This window comes from Tenrec ecaudatus, chromosome 1 (genome assembly GCF_050624435.1).
Source record: "Tenrec ecaudatus isolate mTenEca1 chromosome 1, mTenEca1.hap1, whole genome shotgun sequence".
In the NCBI taxonomy this organism is placed as follows: domain Eukaryota; kingdom Metazoa; phylum Chordata; class Mammalia; order Afrosoricida; family Tenrecidae; genus Tenrec; species Tenrec ecaudatus.
This window is the reverse complement of record NC_134530.1, coordinates 232,859,453-232,883,348: the sequence shown is the minus strand read 5'-3', so window position 1 is coordinate 232,883,348 and position 23,896 is coordinate 232,859,453. Positions and strand designations below refer to the sequence as shown.

General features: G+C 39.7%; 1 protein-coding gene across 6 annotated transcripts in view; it reads right to left on the bottom strand.

Annotated features, from left to right (window-relative positions):
- Positions 1-23,896, bottom strand: part of RPS6KC1 (ribosomal protein S6 kinase C1) — a 216,641-nt gene that overhangs the window by 79,498 nt on the left and 113,247 nt on the right. For 5 of the 6 annotated variants that reach the window (XM_075530269.1, XM_075530275.1, XM_075530252.1 and 2 more), the window contains one exon: positions 7,915-8,007. The exons of the other annotated variant lie outside the window; for it this stretch is intronic. In XM_075530269.1, the coding sequence (XP_075386384.1) occupies positions 7,915-8,007 (93 nt within the window). The remainder of the gene's footprint in view (positions 1-7,914; positions 8,008-23,896) is intronic. 6 annotated transcript variants of the gene reach the window in all.

Genomic DNA, 23,896 nt, shown 5'->3' with positions numbered 1-23,896 from the left:
AAATTGTTTCCTGCTCAGGAAAAATGCCACAGAAACCGTGATGTCAAACAGTTTCCAAGGGCAGTATTATGGGAAAAAACTCAAGTGTACAAGTGGTCTTCTAACATCAAAACAGGTGAACTGTCGATTGATGACAAACCTTATTCTGGACATCCATCAACTTCCCAAAAGGATTAAAATGTCAACGATGAAAATGTTGACTCGTAGTGCATTTGGAGTTCATTCCACCAGGTCAGACTGTTAACCAAACTTTCTAGTTAGAGGTTCTAAAAAGATTCCATCACAGCGTGTGGCAAAAAAGGCTTGCTTTGTGGCAGATGGGAGACAGGTTTTGCCACCACAACAATGCACCTGCACATGCCGCCATCTCTGTCCCAATTTTTGGCAAAAATCAGCATGCTTCTCTTGCCCTACACACCTTACTCACCTGACCTTGCTCCATGTGACTTTCTGTTTCTGTGAATGAAGACAGACATGAAAGGACAACGATTTGAGGACACAGAAGAGGTGAAGTAAAAAACAAGAGAGGTGCTACCAGTCATCCAAATAGATGAGCTGAAAAACATTTCCAAAAATGGAATCAGAGGTTTGACAGATATATGAAGTGTAATGGAGAGCACGTTGAAAGTGATTAAGGTTGTTTTGTTAAAAACACAACTTAAAGTACACAGATTTGGGGAACAAAATCCAGTTTGGGGGGTACCCCCTTATATATAGGACTGTTTATAATATTCCTTTATTATCTGTTGATGTCTGGTATGTATCCACAAGGCACTTGAAAAACAAACGTGTATTCTGCAATTGTGTGGTGTATTCTAAAAATGTTGATCTGAGCCTGGTAGTTGAAGATGTTCTGCTGGTTTCTCCAATGTCCTTACCAATTTTCTGTGTATTTGCTCTATCACTAATTAAAAGTGGGTGGCGAAGTATCCCACTATAAGTATGGGTTTGCTATTTTTCCTTTCAGTTCTGTTCTCTACATTTCTACTTCACCTGTTTGCAAACCCTTTTAGAATTACTTAGTCTTCCTGGCAGATTGACCCCTTTGTCATTATAAAATGTCCCTCTCGGCCTCTGGAAATTTTCTTTGCTCTGAAGTCTACTTCTCCTAATATTAATAAAGCCACTTCTGCTTTCCTTTGATAATATTTAAAAGTCCTTTGATTGTGTTCTAGGTGGGCATTTACAGAGCCGATCCGTTTCCCACTTGACAGTCTGGGGGCAGAGTCCCACGGGCGGGCTGCGTTCTCTCCATGTCAGCCCTCATTGGCAGCTGGCTTCTCCATTTCCTTCCCTCCCAATGTCCTACCCTTTCCTGCCTTCTTCTCTGTACTGTTTGGCAAATGAAGTTCAAAGTCTTTTCCCCTCTTCCATCCATTCTGTTATTATGTCCATGGAGATATTTTATGTTTCAGTTCGAACCTCTCTATTGGCTTTTTCTATATATATTCTATTTCTCTACTGAGACTTTACTTTGTTGTTGAGGTGCTCAATTATTTTCCATGCTTCATACATGCTCACATTAACTCAATGAAATATTTTTACAATGGCTGATTTAATATCCTTGTGAGGAAACTAACTTCTATGACATTACACCCTGGAATATGTTGATTGTATTTTCTTACTGACGTTGACGTCTTCCTGGTTATTGATGAGTGGTTTTCAATAAAACATAGACATCTGGGGTATTCTGTTACGAAGCTCTTGATAGGATGTCATTCCTCCTCCAACAGCAGTCTGGGGGGAGGGGGGACAGAGTGCCAGTTCATTTCTCCCAGTTTAGGTTCCCCATGTGATTTTCACTGATAGCCACTGAAGAAGACAGTGACTTCTTGCTACCATCAGATGGAAGGAAGAGTTCCGGCTTCCACTGCGGTCCTATTCAAATAGCACCCCTGGGCAGTAGTCAAAATGCCGGCTGTCCACACCACTCTACTTCAGCAGGAGAGAGGGCCGCCAGGCAACCAGGGAAGGTTGAAAGCCCAGTCTCCCCACATTACTCTACTAACATGTTTCCTTCCTACCCCGTAGGGACAAAAGTCCTAACTACACTCTGAAGGCACGGGCATCACCCCATCTGTTACAGCAGAGCAAGGAGGGGAGCCTCAACTTCCCACCTGCCCTTTGCTGGCAGGGAAAGGAAGAAGCACACTGTGTTTCTTAAGGGGCTTGCCCAGAGGAGAGCAATTATTTTCTAAAAAGTCCTGCCAAGTTGATCTTTTCTTTGTTCTTTGGCAAAAAAGAACAGGTTCTCTCCTTGTTTATTCTCATTCTCTCTTCTCTCTCTCTCTCTCTCTCTCTCTCTCTCTCTCTCTCTCTCTCTCTCTCTCTCTCTCTGTCTCAATCCCCCACCCCCATTGTGTGTGTGTGTGTGTGTGTGTGTGTGTTTTGTTTGTTTGTCTTTGTTGGCCCCTATTGCTTTCCCACATTGCCAGTTTCTCTAACATTCAGACATTCAGTCTGGAATAGATGAGGAAAAAGAAAACAATTCACTATCGTATAGTTCTTTGGGTTCCAAGATCACTAGCCAGTCTTCCTTCTTCTCATAACTTTTCAGACTCTTGCCATATAATGTCCAACCCTTTTAGCTGTACTTAATAAAAGGAACAGGATAACGTAGTCCATTCCATTTTCCCAAAAGTAAAATCTCACATGCTCTACTTTGATATCACTAAGGACACTAGGTAATATTTTGCACCACTCTATAAAGAATACTTATAAATCTAGTTAAAGCCAATATTTTCTCAATGAGCAGACACCCAAATAATGATGCTTTTATGTTCCCAATGAAAGCACGTTTATTTTCATATAGCATTTTACTTAGGTGTTTAAGGGAAAAGTATCAACCTACTCAATTTGAACAATTTCTGAAAATTTATGTTCATATTTTAGCATTTTCAGATGCAGAACAGAAAATCTTGCATTTTTACAATGTCAAGTCAACTTAGCAATTCTGCTTATCAAGCATCAAGATAAAGTGGGATGATATTTGGGTTTTAAAATGGTAAGACTCTTGACCTGATAAAGGGTGATAGGTTTATAAAGTACAAAGCACCTCTTTTAACAATGGGCTATCTTATGTTAGTCAAACATCCTGTTTTCATGTAGTAGTAATATATTTGGCTAACAGAGTCAAACCATCAACCACGCTCTAGATTGGCTAGTGATCTTGTAAACACCATCCACACATCCTCAATCCACCCACACACCCACACAAGTCACTGGCTCTACACACAAACCAGAAGCGCTAACGAGCCATGAGAGGGTCCAACTTGGGTATTGATAACCTGATATTCAAGCTAGCGTTTCCCTTAATCTCTTTTTTTGGTTTCATTTTGACATAATTATAAATACACAAGAAGTTGTAAAACATTTGTCCTATAAACTCTTCCCTCGGCTTGCCCCAATAAGGGCATCTCATATAGCTAAAGTATAACCAGAAAAACTGACATTACTGTTAACCACTCTATAGATTCTTTTATCCTTTTAATAAATGCATTATAAAACCATAATATTTCTCATAAGCTCTCTTGCCCCAAGGGTATCTTAATACCAGTAAAATTACCAGTCCAGATGTCTATCTCAACTGCACATTACTAATATAAAAACTGATGTACACAAAGCATACATTACTCCATATATTCATACTGCATACACACACAAATATATAAGCTAGCACTCACATATGCCCAAACTACTTTTCTAATAAAGAAATTTATTGGGGACTCTTAACAGCTCTTATAACAACCCATACCTCAATTGTATCAAGCACATTTGTACATATGTTGCCATCATCATTTTCAAAATACTTTCTACTTGAGCCCTTGGTATCAGCTCCTCTTTTTTTCCCTCACTCTCTCCCACACCCTCCCACCCTCGTGATCCCTTGATAAATTATAATTTTTATATCTTATACCATCCCCCTGAGAGGGGTTATCTTCCCCTCTCCCCCATATCTTTATCATATAACTATACCCATTTCTACTCCTGAGAGGTTTATCTGTCCTTGATTCCATGTGACAAGAGCTTTTATCTGTACCAGTGCACGTGCTCTGGTCTAGCCAGATTTGTAAGGTAGAAATGGGGTCATGAGAGTTGGGGGGAGGAAGCACTAAAGAACTAGAGGAATGTTATGTGTTTCATCAGTGCTGTACTGCACCCTGGCTGTTTCGTCCCTTCTTTGTGACCCTTCTGTGAGGGGATGTCCAATGTCTACAGATGGGTTTTGGGGCTCCACTCTGCGCCCCCTCCTTCGCATCAATATGTTTGTTTGTTTTGGGTCTTGTGATGCCTGTTATCTGATCCCCTCGACACCTCATGATCACACAGACTGATGTGCTTTTTCCATGTGGGCTTTGTTGCTTCCCTGCTAGGTGGTCATTTGTTTAACTTCAAGACCTCAGATGCTATATCTTCTAATTGCCGGACACCATTAACTTTCTTTACCACATTTGCTTATGAACCCATTTTGATTTCAGGGACCATGTCACATATGCCCAAACTTAAATGAACAGACCAACAATCTATATTCTTCATCCCACCAGTTTTACTAATCTCTATCATCCCCTAATTTCCATAAGAACACTAGTTGTACATGAATCTGAGGTTAGATGAACTCCTAAAACGTGACCTAATGTAAAAACCCATTCAAGGCATGAACCTCCTTCAGAAGGTCGCCATCAGCGCTTCAAGCCTTCTTTTGAGTGCTTCCAGAGACAGTCAACAATCAACTCCTGAAGGACTCCAGCACCGGTCTATCTTAATTTTTGACACACATCCCAATAAGTCAAAATGTGTTTCTATGAAGCCTCTACTCATTTCATTCTACTTGTATCTGGCAATAACATTTATAAACAAGTCCCATCTTTCACGATGTTTTCCCCAAGAAACCATACATCCCAAATTGTCCAAGATAACCTTGGTTTGCACATAATGCTCTAACATCAATAACATCACCATTTATCCTCAACGTACCTTAATTTAACTGATATAGTCCCTCTATTCAGGCTGACCCTTCAATATCTGGTGGTTTGGCATGTTGAACATCCCTATTTTTCACCTGTTATTCCTAGGACATAATTTTGAGGACCTTCATTAGCCATATCATTCAGGCTTCATATTCTAAGAGTCATAACGCTTACATTTCTTGTTGCATGTCTACATTAGCACAGAACAGAAAGTTATTTCCCTTTAGAATAGAAATCGTTGTGGAATGACTGTCCTTACAGGCAATGACAGAAACCCTGGTCTGCTGGGAAAGCAGGAGACCAAGCCCACTCGGTGGTCCATGGGGAAAGAAAAGACGTGGGAAGCAGCTGCTGGAAAGCTTAGAGCCAGGAAAGCGCTGTGGGCAGTTCTATTCTATCATTTTGGGTGGCTTTGAGTTAAAAACCAACTTTCTGCACTTTAAACAATACCATGGGTAAACAAAACAAACCTACTGCCATTGAGTTGATTTCTGGCTTATAGCAACCCTATACAATGGAACTAGTCCACAGTTTCTGAGCCTGTCAACCTTTACAGGAGCAGACAGCCCCATCTTTCTCCCAGGGAGCGGCTGATGGGTTCAACCGCAGGCAGCCTTGCAGTCAGCAGCTCAACACCTAACCCACAGCACCACTGGGTTCCTTTCAACGCTCTGAAGTCCCTTCATAAAATGGTACTATATGGCAATTTCACATCACACCAGTAGGTGTCACTGGCTAAATGATAGCCTCTCATTTTTAAGTAACATTTCAATTCAACAAGCATTTACTGAAAGCCCATTATGCTTCCCACCATTGTATGATTATCAGTGCTGAGAAAACAGTGGTGAACAAGAAACACACAGTGCTGTTCTCATGGAGCTTACATCCTACATCATTGATGAACAAATCTGCTTTATTTCTACATGGAAGCTGGTAAAATCCTATTCCTAGGGAAATGGATAATAACACTCTACTCTTAAAGAAGAACTATGTGATGAATTCAGAATCAGAAATATAACTCAGCTCAGAATTTAGGGATATCTCCACTGCCAAAAGCCCCTTGTTGGTATAAACAAACCGGTGAGACTCAAGGTTTAGAGGTAACTTGCTCAGGATTAGAGCAGAGCAGTGAATGATCACCTATAGTACAAAAATTAAAAAAACAATCAGAGGGAAGAGGCAGACATTGTACATCAGGAAGATATATTTGTCAGCACAAAAATCTAAGAACCTGGGAACTATTCCTTTTTTGTTTTGCTTCCATCTATTTTCAAATAGGATATTCTCCTAATTGGGAAAGCAAGAGAAAACATGGTCAAGGGAATTCTTCAGGCTCTAAAATAATGTCCTCCTAATCTATAGAGTTCTTTAGATTCATATGTCAGTCATATGAATTTATTTGGGGAGAAGGGGATGCTCTGAAGAATTTAATGACACTCACCGCTTCTTGTAATGTACTGTCCCCTACCCTTATAGAATACTTCAAACTGCACTGTCTGTCTTGCTTCGGTTATCCTGCACATTGTTCAATTTTAGCATAAGATCATATACATACATTGAAACACAAAAAGTACTCAATGAACATTTAAGTTACAAAACAACAACAAAGAAAAACCTAATGCCATCAAGTATATCCAGATTCATGATTCATAATGATGTATTAATAAATTTATTCATAAAGATTTCCAAGACTATAAATCTTTACAGGCGCAGACAGTCTCAACTTTCTCCAGAAGGGTTGGTGGGTTTGAACTGCTGACTTTCTGGCCAACGGTTTAGTCTAATCTATAGCATAGCCAAGTTGCTTCACAACAATTGACTACTCGTGAAAGAGGAATAAATTAATTTATATTAATTAAATCTTAATATTACGTAAGGCACTGTTTTTTACTTGGAATGGTAACATAGTAGTTGATCAGATATATTAAAATACAGTATTTAATAGATGACTGATTTTGGGCTATGGTACTTAAATGTACACTTGTAAACTACCTGATAGACTCAGTACTATTAATATGAGGAGGCTTCAAAGAATTTGGAGGAAATGAAATGAAAAGATAATGAATTTTTCCCACAAAACTTTTTAAGCTCTTTGTTATTTGGTCTACCTGGGATGCCACCAAATTTGGAGGTACTCAATGTACGTATCTTGGTCAGCTCAAGATTTGTATTGCAATGAGCACTGAGCAGGGGGAGAGGATTGTGGTATTTTGGGGAGTCAAAAGATCTAGGTATGCATTCCAAGTGTGCATGCGAGCAGTACCATGGTGAAGCACTCCGCTGCTAGCCAATAGCTTGGCTGTTGAACCCACTGGGGCGGCCCAGGGGCGAAAGCCCTGACAACTTGATCCTGTAAAGACGACAGCCTGGAACACTTGTCAGGGCAGTCCTACTGGTATTAGGATGACACCTAATAACAACAGACCTCAATTTGCAAAGTGACTTATGGGCAAGTTACCTAATCCGCTGTAAACATCCCTCTCTCAACCGAGATGCAAATAACAGAGTTACAGGAAGGAGTACGGACCTCCTAAGGGGCCTGTAGCACAGAAGGTGCTCAATGGAAGTGGTAGTTATTAGGACACTGCCACTTTCCTTTCGACCATTGGAATGACTAAACCAGCTAATGCTCAGCAAAACTGACACACAAGTTTAAGGAACACAAAGTGCATCCTCACCCTGATATAAAACTTTTTAAAAACTAAGGCCCTTCTGAACACCAGCAAATATGCACCTTCTCCTTTAGCACAAATATATTTTGCATGACCTTACATGAGTTGCTCAGATGGAAGCTTGTCCTCTTCTGCTTTTGTTATTTTAAAGTGCAGATGCATCGGAGTCATTTTCTCCTTTTGTTTCATATCCTTAAGATCCAAAGCTTCAAAGACAGAATGCCAGCATGCAGCCGATTTATGACTGAACTCTTGAAGAGACACTGAAGAATTACCTTGTCAATCACCCCAAGGACTCTGAAGGCCTTCAGCTCCTCGGCAGGGCTCCTTAGGTTCCAAGGGGGCCTTGAACTTAGTGATCCTGGAGGCTAATGGAAGATATCAAAGATTATACATCAATCAGGGAGGTACTTGAAGGAAGACTGCCTGCTGAAGCAAATGCCAGGCCAAAGGAAACTAAATTTATCATAAATCAGAGTGGAAAGATGAAAGGAGGAAGTTTCTGTTTGTCTGTAATATAAAATAAAAATAAAAGAAAGGAAATCAAAAGGAAGAAGCAGGAAAAATTTTTAAGAGTTGCAAGTAAATAAATCACAGGATTGAACACAAAATTTTAAAAAGAAAAATTAATGAGCTAATATTTCTTTTAGAGAAATAATGCAATTCAGAACAGTACAGCTATTATGAAACTTGGAAACAAATGAGTAACGAGGCCAACAATCAATCACAGCCTTACATTTACTCCAGCAACTCGAGAGGCCTGTGGAACGGCAAGCATTAGAAGATGAGACAATGTAATAACGAAAAATATGATGGGGAGGGAAACAAGCAACCCTCCAGCATGAAATTACAATCCTCCAAGGTCACTTTATAAATATACACTGCTGTAAGAGGAACTGGCTGTTTCAAGTTCATCCCAAAGAATGACCAACAGTGGTAAAAAATTTTAGAAACTCCATCATACATTGAATAATAAATAGGGCTGAAGCTGCTTGAGCCTAGAAATTAGATGATTTAAAGAAGAAAAAATTTCAAATATTTGAATATTTGTGGTATGAAAAACATATTCTCTGTAGCAGTTACATAATCTCCTGTCAATTTGTGATTGAGTGGAGTCTAGCCTGTCAATCAGGTCACAGCCAATGAGGCCTCTGGACAGGCATGGCCTTCTCCTGAGAATTCGGGGAGGGAACTGCTGTCTTCCTCCCTGGAGGTGGGAGACACTCTACTTCGTTTTCCTGCTGACAAGACACACGGAGCTACGTTAGAGCCCGGGAGCTGGAGGAGCCAGGTGGAGATCCCTGCCAGTGCTGAGATGCTTCCACTGCCACTGGATCCACAAGATTTTCCTCCCAATGGACTGCGATCTTCCTGAATTCAGCGTCATTTCATGTTTTGCGTGAGTCTGAAGAGGAATTTACAGATTGATATCGGACATAAGGGCTAGTATCAGACTTATGGACTTGACCTGGACTGAGCTGGGATGTTTTAATATACAATTACTCTTTATATAAAGTTCTTTGTTATACACATGCGTTCTATAAATTTGATTTTCTAGTAAATCCGGATTAACACATTCTCTTAGCTAAAAAAAAAAAAAAAGACCAAAGGAAACAGAAGAGACATTTTGGAACCATACACAATAAAAGAATGACCCTACGCTCAGTTTCTACCAGCAAAATAGACATTAAACTAGATCAACTCTAAGGATACCTCCATTTGGTACTTACAACCAGGAGGCAGTGCTAAAAGTAACCCTTATATTAAAATGATTCTACAAATTATTTTTTTTTAATTCACTGCCATTGAATCAATTCTGACCCATGGTGATCCTATAGGACAGAGCAGAACTGTCCTTGTAGGTTTCTAAGACTAACTCTTTATGGGAGTAGAAAGCCTCCTCATTCTCCCTCGGAGTGGCTGTCTGACTTTGTGAACTGCTGACTGGGGGTTCATAGCCCAAAACAATGCTATTATATTCTTAAAGAGATCTTTCTGTTGTCCAAAAATCTATTACAATATATAAGAAACTTTTTTTGCCCAAAAAGGTGGCAGATAAAAAGAACTCAATCAAATGGTTAACAGCAGTTAATTCGAGATCATATTTTGATACATTAAGTCCTGGTGCCAACTGACCCCATCAGGCAGAGAAGTAGCAACCTTGAGACCAGTAAATGCGCCCTACTCAGCTTTATACTCCCAGGACCTCGTGTGATAGCTAGGTTCTGTGTCAACGTGGTGGGCCACGATTCTCCCGCGCTAACTAACACATCGTGTTCAGCTTCACTGTGCGATCTTCTGTGGAGCAGTCAAGCAGTTTGAGGAACAATAGACTAGGATATCACATCCTTCATCACAGTCTTCGTACAATTTAGGAAAGCTTCATGTGGGGTGTGTCCTTCTCTTGGTGCAGACTGACACTCTGCAGAAGCTAGCTCACTGCTACTGCTAGATCTGGATCCTGCAACTAGTTTGTTGGCTTTCTGTTATATGGCCTGCCAGTCCCAGGGGCCGGCAGCAGACTGCCAACCTCAGATTCATTCAGCACTGTATCCACCAGTTGGTGATCTTCCTGCTTCATCTTCCAGCTTCCCGTTTATCAGGTCCTGCAGCTTCAAGAGTCTATAAATGCCTCCAGCATACATCTGACCCATGGACTTGAACTAGACTGGACTTATTCACTTCCACAACTGTGTGAGCCACTTCTTGATATAAATCTGCTCTGTGTGTGTGTCTGTGTGTGTAACTGGTTTTGCTTCTCTTGGAAAGCCTACCTAATATGCCTATATGTTGCTAATGTTCAATTAGTTAGAAGGAAGCTGAGGGAAAAGGAAATAGGGGACCAAGAGAGAAGGGAAACAAGGGTTTATATTAATTTCGGTATGATAGTGTTGACAGTGATGGCTAGACAAGAATGCTTTTTAAAGAATTGATTTGGACTTCTGATATATGATTTTTTTAAAAATACTTATTTAGAATCTCATGTCATGAGGTATCGTGCTAGATACCTCACATAACGGATATATATCTGTCTCCTTGAAAGTTTTAAGTCTAAGGAGAATATTTAAATCTATTCAAACTATTTTAAGTTACACATATAAAAATAGTGCTTTCCAATTGATTTTTTAGAAAACATTCTCTGAAACTCAGGATTGGTGAACCTCTAGAGACAGCAAGTTTCCTATGGTTCCTGGGGTGGGTAGAGTGGGGGAGAAGTGGTGAAGGGGTGAAGGGAAACTAGTATCAAGGAGTTCAAGAGGAAGAGAGTGTTCTGAAACTGATTGTGGCAGCAATGATACAATAATGCTCAATGTGACTGAACTATGGAATGAAATTATTTGTATTGCCTCCCAATAAAATGGTTTTGGAAAATGACAAATTCTCTGCCAAACCTATGTGGGGGTATACTCCCAATCTATCACACCTACAAGCCTGTGGGTCTACCTGTGCATTAACTGGAGGATCACTGTGATTGCAAAAATGTGTACGTCACAGTGTGGACCTCTGCTACCTGGAACTCTTATACTCTTCCCAGTGTCGCCCTCTGCTGCCGCCATCATTTTTTGCCAACCTCCCATTTTGTGTACCCTTATCCGAGTTAACATCTGTTTGCCCTCTAGCCAGTGACTTACCCTTTTTACCCCTCTAGCCCCTAATAGTAGTCAAAGAATGCTTGCTTGAGTGTGGAAACATTTACTTGGATTCTTCCAACAGTGGAGTGGTCTCAAACAGTGTTTGTCCTTTGATGACTGATTAATTTCACTTAGTACAATGGCCTCCAGATTCACCAAAGCTATGAGGTGTTTCACAGATTCAGCATTATTCTTTTACAGTGGGGTATTCCACTGTATGTATGCACTGCTGATTATCCATCTTCCAACTGCCTGGTGTTGTTACTTGCTGTTGAGTCTTAGGTCTTATGTATACCAGAACAAAACACTGGCTGGTCCGATACTATCCTTATAATTGTTCCTGTGTTTGAGCCCGTTATTGCAACTACTGTGTCATCCAGTCATTGCAGCCCCTCTACTTTAAAAAATCTGATGACCTTCTCCAGGGACTGGCCCCTCCTTACATTACACTATCCTAGCGTCTACGGAGAATTCTGGCTGTACGTCCAAGAGATTTTCTTGTTCTTCCGTAAGTCCATGGGAATTTCAGTAGTCTTCATTAATACCATAATTCAGACGCATCAATTTTTCTCCAGCTGATTAATATATATTATCTCATTTTCCCCTGCCTAAGTATAGGATTCATAAGATGTTATTATAATACTCATTTTACAGCTAAAGAAAGAAGTTCGAAATGATTGTGTGTTGTCAAAAAGAGAAACCATGAAAAATCCTGCACTAGAATGCCAACTCCTTACGCTTCGGTTTGTAGTCTTTATTTTATACAACAAACACTGTTGACTGAAAATTCACCTTCCTCTACCCCAATTAAAAAACAACAACAACAGCTGTTCAGTTATAAAGAAAAGTTGGGGGAAAGTTATCGAATAAGAAGAAGCCTTTAGAGGAGCTGATGCCAGGGGCTTAGGTGGAAAGCAAATGTTTTGAGAATGATGAGGGCAATGAATGTACAAATGTGCTTTACACAATTGATGTATGTATGGATTGTGATAAGAGTTGCATGAGCCCCTAATAAAATGATTAAAAAATTAAAAATTACAAATAAAACTAAAATAAAAAGCCTTTAAATGATACTTTATCCATTATATTTGTCTTTGAAAATATGACCACATTAGTCTAATACCTCTATCTCCCACTTTATTTATTCTAGGTCAAAAGTTAGCCTTCCAACTCACTAATATAATTGAATCTTTCAGTGTTTAATTAAATTTTTAAAATATTAAGAACTCACTCTATTAATTTCAATAGCAAAGCAACAACATTCCAGAACCTGTTAAGATACCCTTCCCTTCCACCGAGAACCACTACACATCGATTCTGGGCATAATAGCGCAAAGGCTGCCCGCCATCAAAAGTCACAGTCCCTGGCCTCAAGAACTGTACGACTTGAAGCAGTAAGCCAGGTCTATGAAAAGTTACCATTTTCTTCCTTTAGATGTAGGACAATAGACAAGTCACTTGTTAGTAGATAATAAAGTAGTCTGAAAGAGAAGAAGAACTAAAAGTGATCTTTACACAGTACGAGAAATTCAGGTTAGACACTGGATATTTTATACTTATCTAATGGGCTGGACACTGACCTGAGAGGAGAAAATGCCCAAACTGGAAAACAGAAAGAACAAACTTAGTTAGGGTCAGTCAAATTTCATGGGTCTTAGATGCCAGGAAGAAAAGTCTAGACTATATTCTCCAGAGTCTAGACAAAGTTTTACACAAGAAAGAACCCAATGGTTTAGAAAGGTTCCTCTTGCAAAGAAGGGAATCGGAAAACTGTAATGGGGCAAGACCAAAGGCAGAGTCATCATTTAAGTTCTTTTTCTACTTTAACCAAACCAAAAGAGTACAAGATCAGAGAAAAGAGCAAAGAAAGATGATGAAATAAAATCAATAAAAAGTCCTAGCTTTCTTCTATGCACATTTTAAATGAGTAGATCCTATAGACCTATTCTTTCCAGAAGGCAAAAGGAAACATAAGTCATCAGAATTCTACAGCTTAAAAAGACTTTAGAGATCACATATGATATTCTTATTCCCCCAGATGAGAACGCTAAGCATCAGCAAAGTCAAACAATTTGTCTAAATTGAGAAATCTAAGTAATAGATACTCAAAAAAAACAACCCCAAACCTCCCTGTCATCGAGTCTATGCCAACTACGGTGACCTTATAGGACAGGGTAGAGGTGCCTCTGGGGTGGTTCTGAGCCTGGCGTCACTCTTTATGGGCATAGAAGGGGGCAACCAATTTCTTGGCAACATGTTGATTTCCTTAATTTAACAAATAACAGTTCCGTGTATGTTTATCAGCTACTAGAGCAAAGGAGAGATTCCCTGGTGGCACAACGATTAAAGTGCTCCACTGCCAACTGAAAGGTAATGATGACTCCATGGGAGGAAGACAAGGCACTCAGATTCTAAAGATTGGCAATGGATTGGAAGCCCTGTTGGGGCAATTCTACTCTGTCCTACAGATACCCTATTGGTCTAAATCAATTTAAGGGCAGTGGATTTGGATTGATGTAACAGAGGATATCTAGGAAAACAAGAAGTTGTATGCAACTTTGTTGTTGTTGTTGTTGTTGTTGTTAGATGCCATCAAGTCAGTCATGTTTCATAGCAATCTTATGAACAATCAAATAAAAGCGTGCAGGCCATGCGCCATCCTCACAATCACTCCTATGCTTCCATCTACTGCTGTAGCCTCTAAGTCAACCCCTGTCATTGACCATCTGCCTGTTGTTCACTGGCCCTCTGCTTTATAAAGCAGGACGTCCTTCTCCGGGGCTAGTCCCTCCTGGTAACATGGCCAAAGTAGATGAAACCAAGTGTGGCCATCTTCCCTTCTACTGAGCATTCCGGCTGTACTTCTTCCAAGACAGGTATGTTTGTTCTTTTAGTAACCACAGTATATTTAATATTCTTTGCCAAGACCATAATTCAAAAGCATCCATTCTGCTTTGGTCTTCCTTATTCTTTGTCCTTGTCCAGCTTTTGCATTCATGTGAGGCAACTGAAAAATCAATGGCTTGATCAACACACGTTAGTTTTCAGAGTGAAACCTTTGCCTTAAAGACATCTTTTGTAGCTGATTTTCCCAATGTAGCACATCATTTGATTTCCTGACTGCGGTTTCCAGAGTGGTGATTGTGGATCCAACTAAAATGAACCCTTGGTAACTTCAATCTTTTCTTAATTTACCATAATGTTTCTAATGGGTCCACTTGTGAAAATGTTTGTTTTCTTTATGGGGAGATGAAACCCATATTCAAGTCTGGAATATTTATCAGTAAGTGTTTTAAGTCTTCTTTGCTTTTAGCAAACAAGGTTGCACACATTACATATTGCAGGGTGCTAATGATCCCTCCTCCCATCCTAATGCTAAGTCCTTCTACATATAGTCCAAATTCTCATATTTGCTCAGCATACAGATTGAATAAGTATGGTGAAAGAGTACAACACTCTCTGCATCGTCAATAAGACACTGGTCTTCCCTGCTTTCAAGATCCATCTGATAATTGCTGACATTCCACTATGCTACGACTAAATATAGGCATCAGAGTGGAAAGAAGCATGACTATGTGATGATTCAACCATCTTCAAAACCAGAGATCCCAAGTGCCTAACATCAAACTGATCTAAGCTATGGAACACATTTATATCATCTGTGTGTCTGACTGCCTCTTACTACAATGCTTTTGGTAGCCGCTAAAAATCCCTAGCTTGTTGGGTAAGTAACTGCAAGGTTGCAAGTTCACAACCACCAGTGGCTCCTTGGGAAAAAGATGGAGCTTTCTACTTCCATAAAGAGTTACAGTCTCGGAAACACCCAGGGGCAGTACTATTGAGCTACTATGAGTAGGAATTAACTCAATAGTAGAGAGACATGTCTGGGTAATCTGACTATTGATGAAAAGGTTGATGTTTCGAGGTGACCAGGAAGAAAGGCCTGGCGATCTCCTTCTGTAAAGACTGCAGCCCAGGTACCCTGTGGAGCAGTTCTTCTCTGTCAAACACGGGGTCGCCATGAGGCACATTAACTTGACAGCAGCAGGTATGGTGCTGGGTTTATGAGTGTATTCAAGGTGGCCGAGTAGTTGAAATCAGTTTACTGTTCTTATTCTACATCATCTAAGTTGAGTAAGGCATATTGTTGTTTTTAGTCTGCTGAGTTTCTTTTTTAAAGCTGCTGTTTCGTCTGCCACCGTAATTTTCAAGTTCTGCTCTCAATTCATTTCATTTAGATCATAGGTTCCAAAACTTATTTGGCATGCTGCGAACTTGGCGGGGGTGGGGGGTAGGGCAGGACGTACTCAGTGCCCCACTGGCAGTGAAAAAAGAAAAGCTTTTGATCTATAGTCCAGAATCCAGAACAAAGTGTAGGTATCAGCTTCTGCCCCTGTCCCTGCCCCACCCCCTTACCCCTCCACCCGACTCCCACCCCAGCCCAGGCACTGCACCAGTCAGTGGGTAGGTGTTCATTGAAAGTAGATTCTGAATCAGCGGCCTGCAGTGGGGAGTCTTGAGAATCTGCCTTTACAACAAGCTTTAAGAATAAAGCTGCTGCTGCTTGAACTGCAGCTTATTGAAGTAGGCTTAGCTACGATTGTTGTTAATGTTGCAGATTCCAATACCTAATGATGCCACGTAACAGAGTAAAACTTCCCCATAATGCAATCGTGGCCGTCATTTCTATTTGAGCAGATTGCCAGATGTCTGTCCCACTGAGCTGCGTGGTGGGCTTGCACTGCCCGTCTTTGGGTGAGCTGCTGAGCATTTACCTCGAGCACCACGGGGGCTCCTTTACTCCTCTCTAGTACCTTTGAGTGGGTCATGATTACTTGGGGGGAGTAACTAACCCAGGGCAAAGGGGAGACAGTGACTACAAAGAAGGCATCAGGCACTCAAACTCAGAGTGTGCGTTGTTGATTTCCTCTGTAGCTCGGTGGCTCCGCAAAGGCTTTCCATGGTAACCACCACTGTTGCTGTGTGCCACTCAGTTCTGACTCAGAGAGAGCACACAGCAAAGGGTATTTCGTAAGCTACCGCCCTTATGGGAGCATGTAATACTTCGGTTCGATGACAACGTGGTCTCCCACGATGTGCTCTAACACGCTGCAGTCTACTCCACGATGGGGTTTTCTGTGAGCGGTCAAGCATATCCGGGAAGAGTAAGGTGGAATGCAATCCCCTTATCTAATCACAGCCTTGATCCAATGGAAAAAAGTTTCATCGTGGGGGTGGCCTAGTCTTTATTTTCTTATAGTTTCATTAGGATTTAACTCACATACCATAAAAATTAAGTTCAATCATACTAAGAATAGTTGTGCAATCATCTCAATTAATTTCAGAACATCTTCTTCTTTCTCATACTCATTGTTGTGAGCTCCCCATTTCCCGACCCTATATATCCTCTGCCGTGCCCTTAGGTAATTATTAACCCAGTTCTACCGCTATAGATTTGCCTGTTCTGGATTTCATAAACAGAAAGACATATAAAACAAAACAAAAACAATCACAAACAAAATAAAACAGAGCAAAACCTCAATTCAAAGAGAGCAAAAATTATTAAAAACTGCTCTAACAACCATGCTTCATTTCACATAAAATAAATAACCATGTGTCTGGGAGTTAAAAGAAAAAAAACTGAAACAACTTTAAAAAGGGTAAAATGGGAGATCAAATGATAAAGTGTTACATTTTAACTTGACTACATGTGACATAACCAACTTTACAATGCTCTCTGTCTGCTAGCAAGGTTAGTAACCCTTGGACTATGGTCAGAAGGGATTTAAAGGACGCTTGATCCACCTGGGCACTCTGCCAATGGATCTTGGGCTTCCACCGTCATCCATAACCTTCTGCAAACCAGGTGTGCACAACTTAAGCTCTGATCATTGTTCCTTCCTTCAGATTTGTCTTTCTTTATTTGCAATGCTTGGATCACGCAGGCTGCTGTGCCTCTTCCATGTGGACTTAGTCCACGCCTCATTGAGATGCTACTGGTTTGAAGACGAGCCTTTCAGACCCTAGATGCTATTCTGATAGCCCAACACCACCTGGTTTCTTCACCGCCCTTGTACAAAGCCCGTATCTTCAGTGATCTCTTCATGAGGACGAGTATTCTTGATATCAATTGGCACTGTGGGAAAGTTAGCTCACTAGTTCTTGCAGGTCCGGATCCTACATCTATCCTGCTCAGTGACTCACCAGCCCTGGGAGCTATCAGCAACCTGCCATGTTACCCACTGACCTGGGAGTCATCCACCTCTGAATCCAAGGTCATCCACCTCAGCCTCCACCAGCCTAACACAGAACAAATCACCTGATCCTCTCTCCCATGGACTGACTAATGGGTTTGAACCACCAACTTCTAGTTAGCAGTGAGAGCTTAACTCCTAACCAAGTCTCCTTAGTCTCTCTTAGACCACATTTCCAAGACTGGCCCTTTACTACAATCCTGGTACTGATTTAAAATGCTCCTGATTTCCATCTTTGCTTTGTCCAACTTTCATTGTGTGCAACACAATATTTGTTTTAAATTATTTTCTAAAGAAAAATGGAAAACTATCAACTAATACTAGCAAATAAAATGTGCAATTGAGAAACACAATATTATTATAGTACTTGTATTCAAAAACTAGAAAATATTCAGGGAAGGTATATATTTGACATATTAATTTTTATTCATATCTTGTAACTCTGCATGATAAAAAGTGTATTCATACTTATGAAGCTCCATGATCTTTCATATCTGAAATTTATATCATTTATTGTCCTTTTCTAAATTTTACTGATCTTGAGTTTTAAATTCATAGAGCTAAATAAAAACTATTCTAAGTCTTTTCTGGGGAAATCCCTTTTAATTTTAATTCTTAAAGCATCCAAAATAATCTACAATTAAAAAAGAAAGAAAAAGACTGTCTCCTTCTGTTAAGATTTCAACTTCATGTCACATAAAGCTTATTTCCTGCTTATCTGAAACCTGCTCAAGTTTTCTTACAGTTTTTTTTTAATTAGGAAAAAAAGAAAAGAGTAGGTGAGTGCTTCTGTCCTTTTCTATCCTTTATTGAAAAGAATATTAATAATAATAATACTAAAATTTTTATTGGAGTGAATTGAATTTATAGGTCAGTTTCAGATATGGGGGGGTACAAAGGGTTTTCAACTATTAAGGTTGGTAGTTCGAATTTACCTAGAGGGTCCTTGGAAGAGAGGCCCGATAAGCTACTTATGAAAGTTCCTAGCTATTGAAAACTCTGTGGACTGTAGTTCTATTTTGAAACACATTAGGATACCATAAGCAGGGATTGGCTTCATAGCAAATAGTGGTGTTTGTGAATATGATGTATCTGTGTATTTGGGACTTCCAAAAGACTTTATAACTTTTTCCATAAAAATTTTGCCTGCACTTTTTCACAATGTAATACTTATTAGTATTTTTGTTGTTATTGTGAATAACATCTTTTAAAATGTCTAAGTGTGTGGCTAATATATAGAAATGCACGTGATTGTCATACATTTATCTCATATTGAGCAATTTCACTAAGCTCTATTATTCATGCTAATAATTTAGTACTCTTTACTAGATAGAAAACTATTTTACTACAATTAGTGTTCTTCCTTTCTATTTCTTAAACATGTAAGATCATTTTCTTGTCTTATGAACACTAGCATATTAGGAAATATTAAATAGAGATTACTGCTAACAAGCTTACTTTCTTGTTCTTGATATTAAAAGAATTGGTTTTAAAGTTAAAATTTAAAGTATGGTTTTGCTGTAGGATTTTGATAGAAGCTTTTATCAGATTATGCAAATTCTTTTCTATTTCTAGTCTATTTCTATGAATTAAATTCCGTGGTTTTTGTTATTGTTATTAAATGCTTAAGGAAAGTTTTTTTCTCTTCTGGCATGCTCTGAAGTATTATCATGAAGAGGTGTTGAGTTTCATCAAATGGTTTCTCTGCATCTATTAAGATGGCTCTACAATTCTTCTCATTCATAAGTTAATACGGTGAATTATACTAATATATTTTTAATGCTAAACCAACCTTGTATCCTTTTGATTGATATATCATGGTCATAACATGCTATTTTCTAAATCCATTGCTGGATTAAATGTGTTAATATTTTTATTTTTAAAAAAAAAGAATATTAAAACAAGTAAGTGTGAAGGTCAGAACTGTTATATTTACCACATTACAAGCTTCCCCAGTTCAAGTCCAATAAAGAAAAAGCTTAAGCCGCAGAATCGAGGGAGTCACGACTTAGACTGTACCAACAATGAAAACAGCTCTTCCCACAGGAACCTGAGGTAATTTTGCAAACCCATTAGCTACTTGACCCTCCCTCGCTAAAAAAAAAAAATCCCAATCATGCCAATCAAGAGGTTCAAATTTGGGGGTCCATTTTAAGAACACCCACAAAACTGTGGTAGGCCAAGGGTATGCATGTCTAAAACACCATCAGTATCACCTTGACAAAATAGGGTATGCCATTTCAACTTTACAACGGCAGGATTAGTAGAGGTGACTATATCAAACAGGGAGGTTGAACAAAAAGAGGGCCGAGTTTTTCTTGCCCTGCTTAAAAATGCCGAGCATGCTGCTGACCTTAAGGGTGTAGATATGGATCCTCTGGTCACCCAGGTGAACAAAGTGCCCAGATGCACACAGCTACACTTACAGAGTTCATGACCCGATCAACCCCGGCACCGGGACAGGATGCTAACTGAAAAAGAACTATTCCTGGGCTACAAGAGGAAGTTACCTACGAGAAAGGTACCACAGAAGAAATGAAAGGAAGAAATATTTATGGTTCGGGGATAAAGTAAGCTTAAAACAAAAGCTAAGGAAAGTAAAAGAAAAAAATCAGCATAAGTTCAAAAGCCAAAAAATGGAGGTCTCTTTATTTTCTTAGGACAGGCTACAAATAAATATTTACACATAATACAGGATAGACAACATTTCACTGCATACAATTTAAATGCTATAGAAGCCTTAGAAATCCTCTTTTGGGATTGATTGAAATTGAGGTTTAAAGAAGAGAAATGAGGAACTCATCAAGCTCACCAAGCTCTCTAGAGGACATTTAACTTAAGGTACAGGTAAGAAAATCATCACACCTACCTCTGACCAATAAGGGCCAAGCATAATGGAATAAAATACAAGAGAGAAAAACTGAAACAAATGCTTAATGTAAAACAAAAAATACACCACATGACCTACACCTCCTCTACGGTCTCCTAGCTTAGGAACTAAAAACTCCTTGAATATCACATCTGATTTAGTAGGTACCCCTCTTAACACTTTCTAATGTAATTTCCCATTATTATTATTGTACGTGGCTCTTAAGGCTCTTCTATGTGTTTCCTCAATACTGCACACACTTCAGGTTCTTCATTATGCTACACAGTCTATAAGAGATTGTGTCATCACCTTTTATATGTTTCCAAAGTACATCTGGTTTATTACAGTATACACCCAGAGTTGCAATCAATACCTAATGAGTTAATATACAACCTAAAATAATCCGATTCCTATATCAAGTAAATAATATATATAGCTTTCCACTTAGCTTACACTTGAAGAATAGAACCACAAAACATCAGTCGAAATTTCCTTCCAAGTAGATACTCTAATGAAAATAAGATCTAATATCGGAAAACTGATCATACTAGGCAAGGTGACTATAAAAGAAAAGGCAAGATGGTTTCCTTTATTTTTTAACACTTTTATTGGGCCATAATCCACATATCATACAATTCAATAGTTAACCATATTAAGAAAAGTTGTACAATCATTACAACAATCAATTTTTGAACATTTTCTTTCTGGTACTCTTTATTATCTCCCCATAGTCCCCAGCCTCCCCTGTCATACCCCCAAGAAACCATTAATCCAGTTGCTGTCTCTATAGATTCACCCATTTGGATTTCATATACCAAAAAACATACAAAAACAAAAAATAAAGAACAAAAAAGCTAACAACAATAAAAGAGAAAACCCTCATAAGAAAAAGGCAGAAATATTAAAAACTAGAACAACTTTAATATGGGTCAAAAGGAGGAATCAAAACAGCTGTTACATTTTAAGCTAACTATACCTACTATAAGGAGCCCTGAGTGATAACGCAGTGGTTACATTGGGCTGCTAACCACAGGGTCAACCATTTGAAACCACAGCCACTCCACAGAAGACAGAGCTTTCTACTCCCATACTACAGTCTCAGAAACTGACACGGGAGTTCCACTCTGTCTTTTAGGGTCGTTATGAGTCGGAATCAACTCTATGGCAGGGAGTAGTAGATCTACTACAATCATCTCTACAATATTCTATCTGATAACAAGGCTAATCATATCCCTTAACTATGGTCAGAGTGGATTCACTGGAAGCTTAATCTATGTGCAGACCCTTCAAATGGATTTTGTCATCCACAGTCATCCACAGCCTTCTGTAAACCAGGGGTTCAGAAATTCAGGTCTGACACCATTCCCTTCTCCAGATTTAGATTTTATTTTTACAGTCCTTCGATCACACCGGCTGGTATGTGTCTTCCATGTGGATTTAACTGATGCCTCAAGGCAAGATGGTTTTCTTGTACATTAAACAATTTTTTTCTATTTTCCTTTTTGTATTTAATTCTTTTTTTGGTATTTAATTCTATTAAACCTTTTGGTCACGAATGCTTGATTATTTTTCTATCTATAAAAAAATCAAACCCACCACTACTGAGTTGGATCTAATTCATAGCAAGCCTTTAGGCCAGAACAGAATTACTCATTAAGGTTTCTAAGACAATAAATCTTTTTTTTTAATAAATCATTTTACTGGGGGCTCTTATAGTTCTTATACAATCCATACATCAATTGTATCAAACACATTTGTACATATGTTGCCATCATCATTTTCAAAGCACTTTCTTTCTGCTTGAGCCCTTGTTATCAGTTCCTCATTCTCACCCTCATGAACCCCTGATAAATTATAAATGATTATTATTTTCATATTTTATACCATCCGCTGTCTCCCTTCACCCACATTTCTGTTGTCCATCCCCCTGGGGGAAGGGGGTGTTATACATCAATCACTGCAATAAGTTCCCCCTTCTCCCCCGACCTTCCCCTACCCTCATGGTATCACTACTCCCATTACTGTTCCTGAGGGTTTTATCTGTCCTGGATTCCATACGTCCAGAGCTTTTATCTGTAGCCAGATATGTAAGGCAGACTGGGGTCCTGATAGTGTGGGGGGGGGTGTGGCATGGGGGAGGTAGCACTAAAGAACTAGAGGAAAGTTGTGTGCTCCATAAGTGGTATACTGCACCCTGGCTGGCTCCTCCCTTCCTTGTGACCCTTCTATGAGGGAATGTCCAATTATCTACAGATGGGCTTTTGGTCTCTACTCCGACACCCATCGTTTGCATCAATATAGTTGTTTGTTTGGGTTCTTCTGATACCTGATCCCATTGACACCTCATGATCACACAGGCTGGTGTGTGTCTTCTATGTGGGCTTTGCTGCTTCCCTGCTAGATGGCCACTTGTTTAACTTCAAGACTTGAAGACCCTAGCCGCAAAATCTTTTAATAACCTGGCACCATCAACTTTCTTCACATTTGCTTATGTACCCATTTTGACTTTGGTGATCTTGTCAGAAAGGTGAGCATCACAGAATGCCAGGTTATTAGAACAAAGTGCTCTTCTGTTGAGGGAGTACTTGAGTAGACAGACACCCAATGTTCATCTGCTATCTTAATACTTAATACTTCCATATATGTACACAGACATATATCCCTATTATTATATATTCATATACTTACATATGTAAATGCCTATATTTATACCTCTATAAGTGTCTTTTGACTTCTAGTTCTTTCCTCTATTTCTTTTTACTTTCCTCCTGTCCCGCTATCATGGTCAACCTTCATTTGGCTCTCAGTAATTTCTCTTGGCTAACACTGCACTTGATCAAACCCCACCAGGCACTCTACGCACTCTTCACCATCGATTTTAGATCTCTTGTTGTTCTCTTGTCCCTGGGTTTGTTGGCTCCCAGCTCCCTTCCTCCCATCTCCTCTCCTATGTGGCCCCGGAGCTATCAGCTCTGTTATTTTCTCCTCGGGATTGTTTATCCTGCCTATCTTACATGGATAGACATGAGAAAAAATAACAACAACCAAAAGCCTATATATAGTTCCAGGTCTCACCCTTATGAATATTTTCCATTGGGTCTGGTGAAGTGCCAAGCCCTGCCCACCGAATCCTTGGTCTATTTTAGGGATTCCTCAGGGACTTTGTTGCTTTGCTCCCCTTGCTGATGTTGGCTCCCTTCATGTTTCACTTAGGTGTGGGGGTCAGATTGGGCACAATATCCGCACTGTGTCATCGGTGTTGTCCCCCATAGCGTTGTGGGTCAGTGAAGGGGTGTCGTGTCTCGTGGGAGGGCCAGCCATACGGTCTTCTCTGTGCATTGGCTGCTCTGAGCCGGAATGCCGCCCTAGAAGTTGACTGTAAATCTTACAGGGGGCACATAGCCTCATCTTCCTCTAGCAGCTGCAGAGTTCCTCATTATGCCACCATGACTCCTTTTAGGATCGTAACTGAAGGTCAATGTCCTCTGGAGGCTCTTGACTA